The sequence below is a fragment of the Hermetia illucens genome, chromosome 4 (genome assembly GCF_905115235.1).
Source record: "Hermetia illucens chromosome 4, iHerIll2.2.curated.20191125, whole genome shotgun sequence".
NCBI lineage: Eukaryota > Metazoa > Arthropoda > Insecta > Diptera > Stratiomyidae > Hermetia > Hermetia illucens.
Genome location: NC_051852.1, coordinates 2,755,700 through 2,769,777, shown reverse-complemented (window position 1 = coordinate 2,769,777; position 14,078 = coordinate 2,755,700). Strand labels below are relative to the sequence as shown.

The 14,078-nt window shown below is 45.2% G+C and overlaps 1 protein-coding gene across 1 annotated transcript in view; it reads left to right on the top strand.

Moving 5' to 3' along the window:
• Positions 1 to 4,909, top strand: part of LOC119655042 (putative metabolite transport protein HI_1104) — a 74,667-nt gene extending 69,758 nt beyond the window's left edge. Inside the window, exons 4-5 of the mRNA XM_038060723.1 lie at positions 3,114 to 3,955; positions 4,034 to 4,909. Of these exons, the coding sequence (XP_037916651.1) occupies positions 3,114 to 3,955; positions 4,034 to 4,281 (1,090 nt within the window). The 3' untranslated portion in view covers positions 4,282 to 4,909. The remainder of the gene's footprint in view (positions 1 to 3,113; positions 3,956 to 4,033) is intronic.
• Positions 4,910 to 14,078: the final 9,169 nt, after the last annotated feature.

The following is a 14,078-nucleotide window of genomic DNA, read 5'->3' as shown; positions in this document are numbered from 1 at the left end:
CAAGGCACAGCAGCCGCCAGAAATCAGTGCACCTTTTGCCAGGTTTACCACCATGTTAATTGCGTCCACCGTAGAGTGGGCGCGTCGGAAACCAAACTGACGTCCCGACAAACCATTGATGGCTTCGACGATGGGCAGGAGTCTGTTGTAGATGACTCTCTCCATCATCTTCCCCATTGTATCCAACAGGCAGATAGGACGATACGATGCTGCGTTTCCAGGTGGCTTGCCAGGCTTGGGAAGAAACACCGACTTTTTCCACTGAGCAGGGAATTTCCTTCTTTTAGGCACGCCACGAAGGTGCTGGCGAAAAGGTCGGGCCTAGTCTTCACTGCCAGTTTCAAAGCTCGGTTGGGGATGCCTTCCAAACCTGTGGCCTTGTTGTCACCGAACCTACCCCATATTTCCCGCAGCTCCTCCACAGTTGCAGGCGGTATTATGCCGTCATTTAGCTGGACAACCATTTGTCTTTCCCTATTTTCGTGGTGAGGGAACAGATTGGTAACAATCTGTTTCAGGAGGCGCGGACAGATCACCTGAGGTGATTTCCGCAGCCTTTTCATCACCACTCTGGAAGCGTCGCCCCAAGGGTTTATGTCGGTATGGTCACACAGCTCTTTGAAGCAGTTCTTTTTGCTCATCCGAATGGTTTCCTTTAGGCGGCCATGCAATTGCTTGTGTGCGCGTCCCCCTCGAAAGCTTTCACTGTCCAGCCGAGTATACCACCCGGTATTCTGCGAAAACTCTTTTTCGAGCTCGATCCGCCCTTGATCTCTATGCAGATTGCCTTGTGATCGCTGTGAGTATAGTCCTCACTGACATGCCAAGTGACCCTACTGGCTAAAGTGGCACTCACGTACGTCAGGTCCACTATAGACCCCAGGCCCCTTCCCCGGAAAGTGTACGAAGACCCAACATCCGCCAGTACCACGTCCAGCTCCGCGAATGCTTCGAGGAGAACACGTCCCCTCATATTAGTTGTCCGGCTGCCCCATTCAAGAGCCCACGCATTGAAATCGCCCGCTATTATGATCGGCCAACGTCCTCTTGCATCCAAAACAAGAGCGGCAAGCATCCGCTCATACTCAACGAGTGTAGTGCTGGGTAGAGCATAGCAGCTGTAGATGTAGACGCCCTTCACTTTCTCTTGGCTTGTTCTCCACAAGTCCATAGTGCTGCTTGGGCCGTTTGGTCTTTGACCCAAACGCTACCACCGTGGTTTCGATATGGTTCATTTATTATGGCCACATCGATGTTTTTCTCGCGGATGGTTTCCGAGAGTAGATCCTGCGCCGCCTCGCAGTGGTAGAGGTTGATTTGTATCAACCTCATCTGCGATTTGTGCTAAGGGCTCTCCTGTATTCCGGGCACCGCTGATCCACACCCTCCTTTCCTTTATACAGTAAAAAATTTGGGTTAGCTCCGCAGTCCTTGCTGATATGCCCTTCCACTCCGCATCTTCTGCATAGCTTTGACCTGTCATTTGGACTAGTGCATGCCTTCGCAGTGTGACCAAAGCCAAGGCATCTAAAGCACCGTTTTAACGCCACCTGTTCCCTAAGGCGACACATAACCCAGCCTATTCTCACTCTCCCTGCTGCTAACAGTTTGAGTACGTTCTCCGTTGGTAGGCTGATGATGGCGGTTTGTGTTCCCCCATAGGCTTTCCTTAGTCCGGCAAGATCGAGCTGCTTCTCCAACGCTTCGCGAACCTCCTCCTTCGTCGTGATTTCATCTATGTCTTTGCAGGTTATAGTCATCTCCGGCCTGCTAGCTCTTATGTCGGCTTCCTGTCCTAAAGTCTTGCCGATTTGGCTCAAGAATTTGTCCGCGGTTACATCCTTGGATTTCTTAAGCGCCAACATAAGATCTCCCTTCTGAGACCATCTAATGCGACTGACATTGTCTCCCAAATTGGTGAGTTCAGGGTCTGCCTTCACTTTCCTGAAAATGTCGGCATATGACCCTTCGCCTCGTTTGGAAATGATAATCACCTCCGGTCTTATCTTCCTCCGATCATTTCTTTTCCGCTGTTCTACCTGCCTCCAAGCTTCCGCATCCGCCTTTGAAGGTTCGATCCCTTTTCTCGAGGTAGCCGCTGCAATATTTTCACTGGCAGCTTCAGACGTAGTTTTTATGAACTCCGCCTTTTTGGAAGTTGAGTCCTTTTTTTCTTTTCGCGGTTTGCTGGCCTGTTGAGTCAGTCAGCTTCTCGCGCAGCCTCTTCTTCGGTTTCTCCCCTTTTGTGTTTTGAACCGGCGTTATTTGAGTTGCCTGGTTCACTTTTCCAATCGGCGACTTCCTTACTCGTTCATCTCGCCTTGCCGTACGCCAAACGGATGCTTCTTATCATGGCCCTTATATTTGGGTGCATGTTCCTGCGCTCCTTTATAACCTCACACAGCTCCATGATCTTTTTACCGAGGGCAGTAAAGGCAGCTCCAGACTGATCATTGCCCAAAACATCGCTCGGGTGGTTCGGCGTCAGCGATTCTTCTCCATCGAAGACTCCCGGTATACGCTTCCCACTGGGGGTAGCGATCGTGGGGGCTTGTGCCCATGTAGGATGGGATCTGCGAAGAATCGAGCTCCTTCTGAACGAGTCCGTCACTGGAGCCAGTTCAAGTCCCTCCCGTACGTTTGTAACATTAGATGCCACAGTAGCCAAGGTTCCCACTACTGAGGCACTGCGGTGGTTGGATATCGACGGCCGGGAGCCCGCTTGCTCACTCCCAAAAACCGCCGGTACTGGGTTTTCGAAGCCCTGCACCGTGACTTCATTCTTCTTCTGCTCCTCCATGTTTGGTTTTGTTTCTGGGTATCCTTCCTATAGCCAATTTTTATCCACGGGTGGGCGTCTACTTCCCACCTACCCGGCACATCTTCGGATGCGTGCATGTGCATGGCCATGCTACATTCGCCGAGCATGGAGCACGAAGGGACGTGCCTGATGGGAGATTTGGCAACTCCACACAGGCGTGATACCTTTATAATTACTGCACTGCGTGATGTCCCCTTCAGATCATTAAGACCTCTTAATCAAATTCACCTTTAATAGTACATTTTCGAATCTAATCATTAACCCTCCACCTCTCATTATTTTCCTTTCACAGTGAATCAGGATGCAATCCATTGGCACAAGGCATCATGTCCGATATATTCCCTGAAGATAAACGAGCCTTAGTCATGGCCATCTTCAATTGGGGAATTTACGGTGGATATGGTATCGCTTTCCCAGTTGGACGTTACATTACCAAATTAAATTTATGGGATTTGGGATGGCGTGTATGTTACTACGGAACTGGTGTTTTGGCCGTGCTTTTTGGAATATTAACCGGGACAACCCTGAAAGAACCAGAAAGACAAGCAATTGGCGAACAAAATGAAAACAAGTCTAGCCAGGAAATCTCCCTCTGGAAAGTCTTAACACAACCAAGAATGATCCTTCTTATGATTGCCGCGTCCATTCGACATTGCGGAGGCATGACTTTCGCCTACAATGCTGATTTGTACTATAACACATATTTCCCAGACGTTGATTTAGGATGGTGGTTGTTCGCCGTAACCATTGGTATTGGAAGTATTGGAGTCGTGGTTGGAGGAATAGTATCTGATAAAATTGTAGCTAAGATGGGAATCAAATCGCGAGTTCTTGTTCTCGCTCTCAGTCAACTGATCTCAACACCGCCTGCATTCGGATCAGTTTATTTCGACCCTCTTTGGGCTATGATCACCCTCGGACTGAGCTACTTCTTCGCTGAAATGTGGTTTGGAATCGTATTCGCTGTTGTTGTAGAAATTGTTCCAGTCCAAGTACGATCAACTACCATTGGTGTATTCTTGTTTGTGATGAACAACATTGGAGGCAACCTTCCAATTTTGGTTGACCCAGTCGCTAAGGCTATTGGATATCGAGGATCGATTATGATCTTCTATGCTGGATTCTATGGAGTCAGTAAGTAACGTTGTTCACTATTATTTGCCTTGATTTATCCAACGATACCTTCTAACCAAAACCTTTCAACAATTTCAGGTTCCATTCTATTCTTCATCACCATGTTCGTGATGGAACCAAAACAAGAAGAGAAACCAAAATCACCAGTGCCAAAGCACAGTCTTAACACCATTTCACGGGACTTTGGACACGACAATTCAACATTCGCCGATGAAACCGGATCAGGACATTTGGCCACTTTGAACGGGCACCGACATCAACATCGGAACGGAAAACCTATTCCCACGCCGGAAACGTTCAAACCACTGGAGAGCAGCAGACTGTAAAGGGACGAATGATATTTTAGGAAGTCAAATACCAGAAAAAGAAAACTTCGAAAAATTGTAACAAATCGAAATCATGCATGGCCATTAAATACGAGTATCATTCCTGATGTCATCTAGTAGTAGTTCAGGTCATCCTGATGTGTACAGCATCCTGTAAAAATCTAAAACTGCAATTTAGGACTTAATGAGTCTTTAACGTTACTTTTATCTTTTATTTTCGAACCTCAGTGTTACACTTGTATTTATATCTTTTTTAATTGTTATCTTATGGTAAATAATAGATGAAAATCTGTATAGTTCGTTTATACAAGATACTTTTCATCAATCTCTTAAACGAGTAATAACAAGCGTACGTTTTATATGGATAACTTTTGTAATCCTCAGAATTATCTAGGCTTAAGTAAGTGTTTAGTGTTTTATAATTTTTAAGTTTTGTGCTAGTAACAGACAATGTGTATTAAAATGACGTCATTTGATTAGAAGCATTGCTTAATTGTTAAGAGTACAAAGAGGCAACTAGGACCAGCGGCTGGTTACAGTTAGGGGCGACAAAATGAATACAATGTAATGTGATGTTTTGTATGTACTTCAAAGAATAACGACAATAAAATTGTGAATATTATTTCTATACCTTGTATTCATTGATATGCCGCTTCCGTCAACGCTGCTAGGTATGCTGGTATGCTGCTGGCAACATAAACTGCAGGAGTTCAAGACCAAGTTTACCGGGACCGGCTAATTGAGAGACAGCTGATGGATGGGCAGACCATTTTTGACTCAGATTTCAGGCGCGTTGATAATTCTGTTCTTTGTACCGACAAACTTAGGCGAGGGAATTTGACCGCTGTGGATCCAAATAACGAAATTTTATTGAGAGGTTGTCATTTCAGGCGCTTTTCCTTTTTTGTTTCTATTTTATCATCATCAACGGCGCAACAACCGGTATCCGGTCTAGGCCTGCCTTAATAAGGAACTCCAGACATCCCGGTTTTGCGCCGAGGTCTCAAAGTTGTATTCTCCTATCCTTATTCTTCTTCGTGTTTGTGTTTGACCAGTGCGATTTGATGTTGTTAGTTGATTCGTCTTCGGTGCTGACGTTGCCACCATATACTTGTCTTGCCTTCATTGATGTGCATCCCAAGATCTCGCGCCGCCTGTTCAATCTGGATGAAGGCAGTTTGTACGTCTCGGGTGGTTCTCCCCATGATGTCGATATCGTCAGTACAGGCCAGTTGTTGGGTGGACTTGAAGAGGATCGTACCTCTTGCATTTACCTCAGCATCACGGATCACCTTCTCAAGGGCCAGGTTAAAGAGGACGCATGACAGGGCATCCCCTTGTCGTAGACCGTTGTTGATGTCGAATGGTCTTGAGAGTGATCCTGCTGCTTTTATCTGGCCTCGCACATTGGTCAGGGTCAGCCTTGTCAGTCTTATTAATTTCATCGGGATACCGAATTCTCTCATGGCCGTGTACAGTTTTACCCTGGCTATGCTATCATAGGCGATTTTAAAGTCGATGAAAAGATGGTGCAACTGTTGTCCATATTCCAACAGTTTTTCCATCGCTTGCTGCAGAGAGAAAATCTGATCTATTGCTGATTTGCCTGGAGTGAAGCCTCTTTGGTATGGGTCAATGATGTTCTGGGCGTATGCGGCTATCCGGCCTAGCAAGATAGTGGAGAATATCTTATAGATGGTACTCAGCAACGTGATACCTCTATAATTGGTGCACTGTGTGATATCTCCCTTTTTATGTATGAGACAGATAATCTCTCGTTGCCAATCGTTAGGCATTGATTCGCTGTCCCATACCTTGAGCACAAGTTGATGAACCACTTGGTGTAACTGGTCGCCTACATATTCAACCATTTCGGCTGTAATTCCATCGGCTCCTGGCGACTTATGATTTTTTAGCCAATGAATTGCACAGACTGTTTCTCCTAAACTTGGTGGTGGCAGTATTGGTCCGTTGTCTTCAGTTGGCGGGACCTCTAACTCCCCGATGTTCTGGTTGTTCAGTAGCTCATCAAAGTACTCAACCCATCGCTCTAATATGCCCATTCTGTCGGAAATCAGATTTTCCTCTTTGTCTCGGCAGGATGAGCATGGAGGTGTATAAGGCTTCATCCTGGTGACTTGTTGGTAAAACTTCCGCGCCTGGTGCGTTCCTCCCTGTACTTTTCTAGTTCACAGACTTGTTGGTTCTCCCAGGCTTCCTTTTCCGCCTGTGAAGTCGCTTCTCCGCTCGACGGAGTTCGTGATAAGTCTCTGCGCGTGCCCGCGTTCTTTGAGAATGCAACATTACTCGGTATGCGGCATTCTTCCGTTCCGTTTATAGCTTACATTCATCGTCAAACCAGCCGTTTCGACTCCTTTTGCGGCTGGGGTCAAGTATCTTTGGCCCGTATCCATGATAACGTTCTTCAGGTGATTGTGAATATCATTTGTTGATGCTTCATCTCCAGGTCCTCTGTTGACTGCGGTTATTGCGGCATCCATTTCCCTTTTATAGGCGTCGCCGAGGGTTGTGTTGTGGATGGCTTCAGTGTTCACTGTCATTTGATTGTCAGAGGGGATTCTAAGTGGTGTTGTTATTTGAGCTCGGAGCACCATGCGAACGAGATAGTGATCCGAGTCTATATTGGCCCCCCTATATGTTCTGACATTCATCAAGGCTGAGAGGTGGCGGCGTTCGATCAACACGTGATCAATTTGGTTGAAAATGGCCCCGTCTGGAGAGGCCCACGTATGTTTGTGGAGCGCTTTCCCCGCAAACCAGGTGCTTCCAACAACCATTTCGTGTGACCCTGCTAATTGAATAACCCGTAGTCCGTTATCATTTGTTTTTTCGTGTAAGCTATGGGAGCCAACGTATCGCCTGAATACGGGCTCCTTCCCTACTTGGCTGTTAAAATCCCCAAGTATGATTTTGATATCATTTCTAGGACAGGCTTCGAGGGTTCGTTCTACTGCCTCGTAGAAGGTATCCTTCTCCGACTCTGTAGTCTCCTCTGTAGGGGCGTGAACGTTTATGAGGCTTATATTTCTAAACTTGCCTCGCAAGGGCAGAGTGCATAGCCGATAACAGCGGGTTTCATTTTTTGGCTGACTAAGAAACCTACTCCGAGCACATGGTTTACTGGATGACCGCTATAATATATGGTGTAGTGGCTCTTCTCCAGGAAACCGATCCCTGTCCATCGCATCTCTTGCAACATCTGATATTCGTTGCACATTGTCCGGAAGGATCGAAACCACTAAATTGCTGTAAAACGTAATTTTATTTCAGATCGCCAGGGGGCAGTTAGGTCATCATCCTTTGTCTTGAAGTTGAGTTGAGTTGGGCTCTCGGATGAGTTAGGCTCTCGGATTTCTAGAGTTCTATAGAAAAGAGAACGGATTGGCATCGAACGGGAGAATTGCTTTTGGTTCCCCGCGATTTCCTTTTTTCAATCAAGGAAATTTTATTTCAAGAGATTGTGGCTTGGAGGACTTTTCCATAGTTAATTCTTTCGTGCAGTTTTCACTGAATTTTGATGGATTTTATAGCCTTGAAACTTTTAAATTTAGCAACCGAGCGTGGTGAAAGTACAAAATTTTTGTCTTTGTCGAGTGGAAAATTTGAATCGCGAAAAATCCATTTACAGTGTTACAATGATACGACAGGTGTTCATGAACGCTTAGAGTTTTGAGTTACATGAAGGTTCACTCCTCATGGATTACTCCCATACAGCAATGCAGAGCAGTCTCAATGTGTTCTTGGTTTTGGGATGACAGTTCTGTGCCACGGTCGGCAGAAACCACGCTTCCTAGATATACAAATTGGTAGATGCGTTATGCAGATTATGCAGATAGAGAGAATGCGATCACTTGTCAGGCTTACAACCTTGGTTTTGCTGGTGTTTATCTTCAGTCCAATTCTACTTGCACCTCTTTCCAAATCCAAAGCTTTTTAGTGAACACTCATGACCCATTGTAAGAGCAAATAGATGTCATCATCGTAGTCAAGGAGTTTTGAGAAAAGGTGTCATCGTCTCGGTTTCCCAAGGAGGAGTGGAAGTAGTACTTCTGCAGTAACTGCAGATGCAGCGATAAATCACTCTGCGAGGAGATCATTAAGCCCTGCTGTCACCTAAACCTTATAATGCTGTGGATGACGATCTGTGTAGCACCCGAGAAAAGAGCATTTTTTGTGACAGCCCGATGGTAATCGATATTCTGAGACGGCTTACTCTGCTATTGCTGGTACAAAGGCACATTGCCGCAAGGGGTAGATGAGTATTCTCTCACCATATTACTTCGCTCGAGTTCAGAATATCCAACTTATATTCGTTGGAATTCCCACTTGAGTTGGAGAAAACAAGCGTCCTGAGGGCTTTCATTGCTATTGTCGAGGAGCGTGCGTAATTTCCAGAAACCAATCCTAGGCTATTTTTGATAATCAAAAACCCTTGACGTGACGTCAGTCCTTGGCGTTTCGATAGCAATAAAGTTTCAAAGTTTGCATTTTACTAGCCCACAAATTTCCATCCCTTTTAGTCACCTCTTATAACAAGCGGGAAAGACTTTGAGTGTATTCTTAACCCCGAAATAACAGGGCGTGTGGTAGAATTTAGCTCAGGCTTCATTGATGTGGATTGGGGGAGTACTGAGTCCGCATCCACTTGGTAATATATAGGGCCAATGTTATATTCCTCCCGCTGTTTAGACCACGAACTCTTATTGATCCGAATACCCAAACCTTTTGAATGAAGATGGCGAAAGGTGACGTCTAGGGCAATGAGAACTCATTAGAAGCTGTCCTACATCTGCCCTATTGGTGCCTCTACTCTGAACGAAACAGCGAGGCAGTGCTAGTTCAAAACAGAGAAGTTCATGGCCTCAAAACGGCGTAAAAATTATTTACCACAATTTCAGGAGTCCTGAGTCCACGATCCACTTGATGATGATTCCAAACAGAAATTTTGATTAGGTTCAGCTTACATAGGCCGACATTTTGCTAGGCAGATTTTGTCCTGGTTACAATTTATATAAGGGAGACCTTGTAACCATTTCAATCACACTGTTCGCAGGGCAGATTTGAGCCAGGGTCTGATGTGCTGCTTCTTCCTGGGGGTGAAACCGGAAGTCGTACATTTAATGGGAAAAAGTTTCTTCCCAATCGATCTCGGCCGCTGTCAATTCCTGAACCAAAATTACACGTAATGTGTTCCACTACCCTAGCGAAACTGCTAGTCGTCCTTTTTAAATTATTATAAATATTAAAAAGCAGACAAGTTAATATAAAAAATCAATAAGGATAATTAGAAATTGTATCCTGTATTTTGGTTAAATTTTGTGATCCTTTTCAAACACACCCACATTGGGCGCCATATTGTAATTGACTCAAAAAAAGGGGATTTTGGTAACTACAGATTGCCATTAGTAACAACTGAACAACTGTAGCCCAGCTACTGAACAGGCATTGAAAGGAAATCATGGAAAAGAGGCTGACAGTCATGGCAAACTGGCAAAAGTCGTAGCTAGCAGCCACAAATAATTTAACCGAACATATTGATTTAGGCCACTAATATTTGCCTTGGAAGATGTCAGTGATATTTAGCAAGTCGATAACGATGGAGGGAGTGGTGACCCCGAGACATCCAAGCAAGTAGGTTTGATCCACTAGTTGGAATTATACCTGTACCTTAGTCTTGAGAAAGTTTCTCGTTGATAAGCGAATCAGAGACGTTGACAGTTCTCAGATGGAACTATATTTCGTAACACGAATGTAGTTTTTCTTCCTGCCATGAAAGTAGAGCTTGGACGGTGGAGGGGCCGGATGGCCTTGCTCTTTTCCTTTCCGTTCGTGAGAGGTATTTACTGACTTGAACGCTCCCTGAGGTAGGAGAGCAGGAGGGTTATGTATCGCTTCTAGTGTAGGTCTCTGACAACAGGGAGGTGTTAAGTTGGTAGTTCCCGGCGGTGTATGGTTGCGGATGTCTAATATTCCTTGCGTAAACGCCTTTCCTACTAAGCCCAAAAATAACTAATATATTCAAAGCTTTCATAAGATGGGTTATTTCGCAATCCATTTCCCACAACAGGAAGAAAGTGGACTTCATCCAATGGTTCAACAGAACGTCTGCTCAATCCTCGAGTTGACCGAGGAGGAACTACGGGAGATCTAGAAACAAATTGGGGACAATAAGGCTCCTGGATTGGATGGGATTCCGAACAAAGCCCTGAAGTTGGGTGCTAAAATCTGGCCCGCATGGTTCATAAACACATTTGAATCGTGCCTGGTTGAAGGAGTGTTTCCCTTTCAGTGGAAAAAGCACAGGTTCGTTCTGTTACCGAAGCCCCAAAAACCACCTGCAATTCATGCCACCCTATCTGGTTTTAGACACTGTGGGGAAGATGTGGAAAAGTGTGGTATACAACAGGCTGCTTCCGTTCATCAAGATAGCTGGTAGTCTATCGGAGCGGCAGTATGAGATTCGCAGAGCGCTGTCCGCGGTCAATGCCATTGCAACTATCAGGGAGACATCGACCGCCGGTAAGTGCTGCGCGGTACTGACTCTGGATGTCAGCCAACTGGGGTTGGATTAAAGGCACCCTGGCTAAACTGAATGTTTCCCTCCTGCGTCAGTTTCGCTTGAAATTGTGTGAAATCGAGGGTAGGCACTTGGGAAATTACTCATAGTTTGGGTAGAGTTTTGCCTTCGGCGTAGAAGAGACGCTATGGTAGTTTCGACTCTAATTTTTTTTGTTGATTTTCTTTTCGATTTTTGTGAATTATTGCAAGATTCCGAAGAAATATTGTTCGCGAAGTAGTGTTGGCTGGACTGTATCATTGGCCGATTGCAGTTAATGTATTTAATATTTAAGCGACTCCGAGCTCACTCAATAACTTGGGAATCTTATTGCTCTGTCCGGTAATCGAGCTGCCCGCGAGTAGCGCATGTATGAACAGAATTTTACGAAAATTAAGGAATTTTCTTTTGGCATTGTGACTGTAGTCTTCAGTGAACGTCAGTTCTCGCCGTTCATCAGGACAGCCGTCGTGTTTGTCCGCAGTGTTTTTTATTCTTCACCGGAGAATTTACACTAGCCATCTTACCACCCTGGCCTTGAATTTGCGCTAATTTTCTCTTCTTGTTGCTTCTCTGAATTTATATATATTTTATCTGCATCGATGATTGTAATGGCACTAGCACTTTGAAATTTTTGGCCTGAATACATATACATATACTAATTTGAGAACTTCGTTTTCTCCCCCTCCTTGACCCCCTAACCAATGATTGAGGCTGTGATCCATCATGGATTTCCCCCCTCCCCCTCAGGACCGGAGACTCACTGCGCAGTTGAGTCGTTCTTTTTTATTTTCCTGGTTTATCTCGTTAAACCGTCGCGAATTCCCTTGTTCGTTTGGTTATTTTTAGGTCCGATGTGGACCCACGCATCGGTATAGACACGTTGATTATGTAGAAATGGTACATGAAAAATTGAAGGGCTCAAAGGACCCCGCCACAATCCCGAGCCTGGAAAGCATAGTAGCGTGCAAAAGCATGCCAACTGAGCACTTTAATGGAGCTTCAGTATTTGCGGGCAGGCCTTCACGGTCACTTAGCCAATTTCTTTTAGGTTTTGGGATAGCTCAGGGCTGGTGGTTTGACCAACCTAATCCAGATGATTACATTACACTTTGTACTGGAGGAACAAAAAACCGAAAATGGTTGTTTTCACTCCTTTCTGCAGTACAGGGCATCCATACAATCCCCTTTTTTCACTTGCACTTCCAGGTGTCGGTAGTCGGTGTGGAGTCCAATTAGCGCTGTGCTACCTCGTTTTGATGCCACAAACTCCTAACACTATAACAGCTGCGAGAAAGTCAAGAAGAGTATAATCCAGCCGGCCGACGTCTTAAGAGACAGCTCGTAACATTTACGAAAATTAGTAGCTCCACCAACCTTCAATCAACTCTGTTTGAGGTGCCCGACGAATCGTTTACATAGTGACCGCCGCTTGGCTTTAACTAGAGTTGAGCAGTCGTGAACAAATCCCTGGCGATTACTTCTTCATCTTCGCAGCATTGGCAATGCGAATTGTAGGTTATGCCGAGTCTGAGGACATGATGCCCCATGCAAACCACCATAATCTTGTAGGCACCTACATTCGTCTACCCCGAAAACACTCACAACCGGGCCTTATTATAGGAGACCCAAATCCCTCCCAATTTAGCGCAGGTGGTGTGCCTTTACCATCCGAATTTAGCAACTGTAGTGCGAGGACAGAAGACAGAGTACAGAGGACAGAAGGCAGAGGACAGAGGACAGAGTACAGAGGACAGAGGACAGAGGACAGAGGACAGAGGACAGAAGACAGAGGACAGAGGACAGATGACAGAGGACAGAGGACAGAGGACAGAGGACAGAGGACAGAGGACAGAGGACAGAGAACAGAGAACAGAGGACAGACGACAGAGGACAGATTCGCTAGTCAAACACTGAATGCCGAGCGGGACCGCAGACACGTAGTAACACCTACTGAGCCCTCTTTTAGTGGTATTAATTGGATGTTTTAATTATATTATATTTTTTGCCCAGTGCCAGCCAACGCATAATCGAATTGCACGTTAGGATGAGATGAACCATTACTATGTACATCCAAAGCACAATCCTTACTCGAAGACCCTATTTCATGATAAATAATCCTCTTAATCTCCTCCACCTCCTTTAACTTTCAGTTCTAAATTTAGCCTCCAATTTAGCATAGGATCAAGGATCAAACCCATATGCTTTTCATTAGCGATCTTTGTCCATTTAGCGGTGGAAGGTGAGATTCGGTTTCCTGCGGCTACCTCCCAAATCAGATTAGTTAATTCTGTATCTTAGCATGGATACAGACGTAAGACACCACTCCAACCTGGCTAGAGCCTCTCCTATGGCTTTGGAACTAACATTTTTGAAAACTTCCTTTATATCCAGGAAGCCAACTTAGGACAACCTTGCTCCTCCTCTTGACGAACAAACGCTTTGGATTTGTCTTTGAGGTAGACGTGCTGAGACTTGGAAACTGACGCCTTCTTCACAATCACCTTCAAGTGGATGTCCAGCGTGCACTCTGGGCTTTTCAACTCGAATGTGTCGGTGTATTTCGTCTAATATGTTACATTATATCCGTAAGGCCTCGCTTTCCAATATCCGGATGCACGTGATCTGATAGCACTGCATACTACAACGTATTTAATTTGGAAGTCCATGGGGGATGTGTAAGAGGACAGAGGCATCTGCCAGGTAAGACTGAAGAGCCCAAGTAGCATCTATCACACGGTTCTTTTAATCTTGTTAAGTTTAATTCTATTGTATTTCTCACAGTAGGTCCTCATTGGCGGAGAGGTACGTATGAACTATCGGTTCCAGAATCTCATCAAAAGACTCCGTCTAGAAGCCTTCTGACTTTTTAGGGAAGGACCAAGACAGAATCTTACTGCATCTCATCAAAGAAGTGTATCTCGCTAGTGGTTCCAATTTTCCTACAATAATCTAACCAATATCACTTCTTTGCAGTTTTGATGCCCAACTGCCAACTGTCAGTAGTTATGGCTCTTCAGCTTCCTGAGGTCGGAGGGATCTTCATTTCACCGCAATATTAATGCCTTTCTGCTCTATTTGCTAGGGCATGAGGCGAGATTTAGACTAAAAAGTATTCAAATGTGATTTCCGAAAAGTCCTTGATCAGACGCTTGATATGCCGCATCCGTCAACGCTGCTACGCATGCTGCTGGCAACATAAACTCGAGGAGTTCAAGGC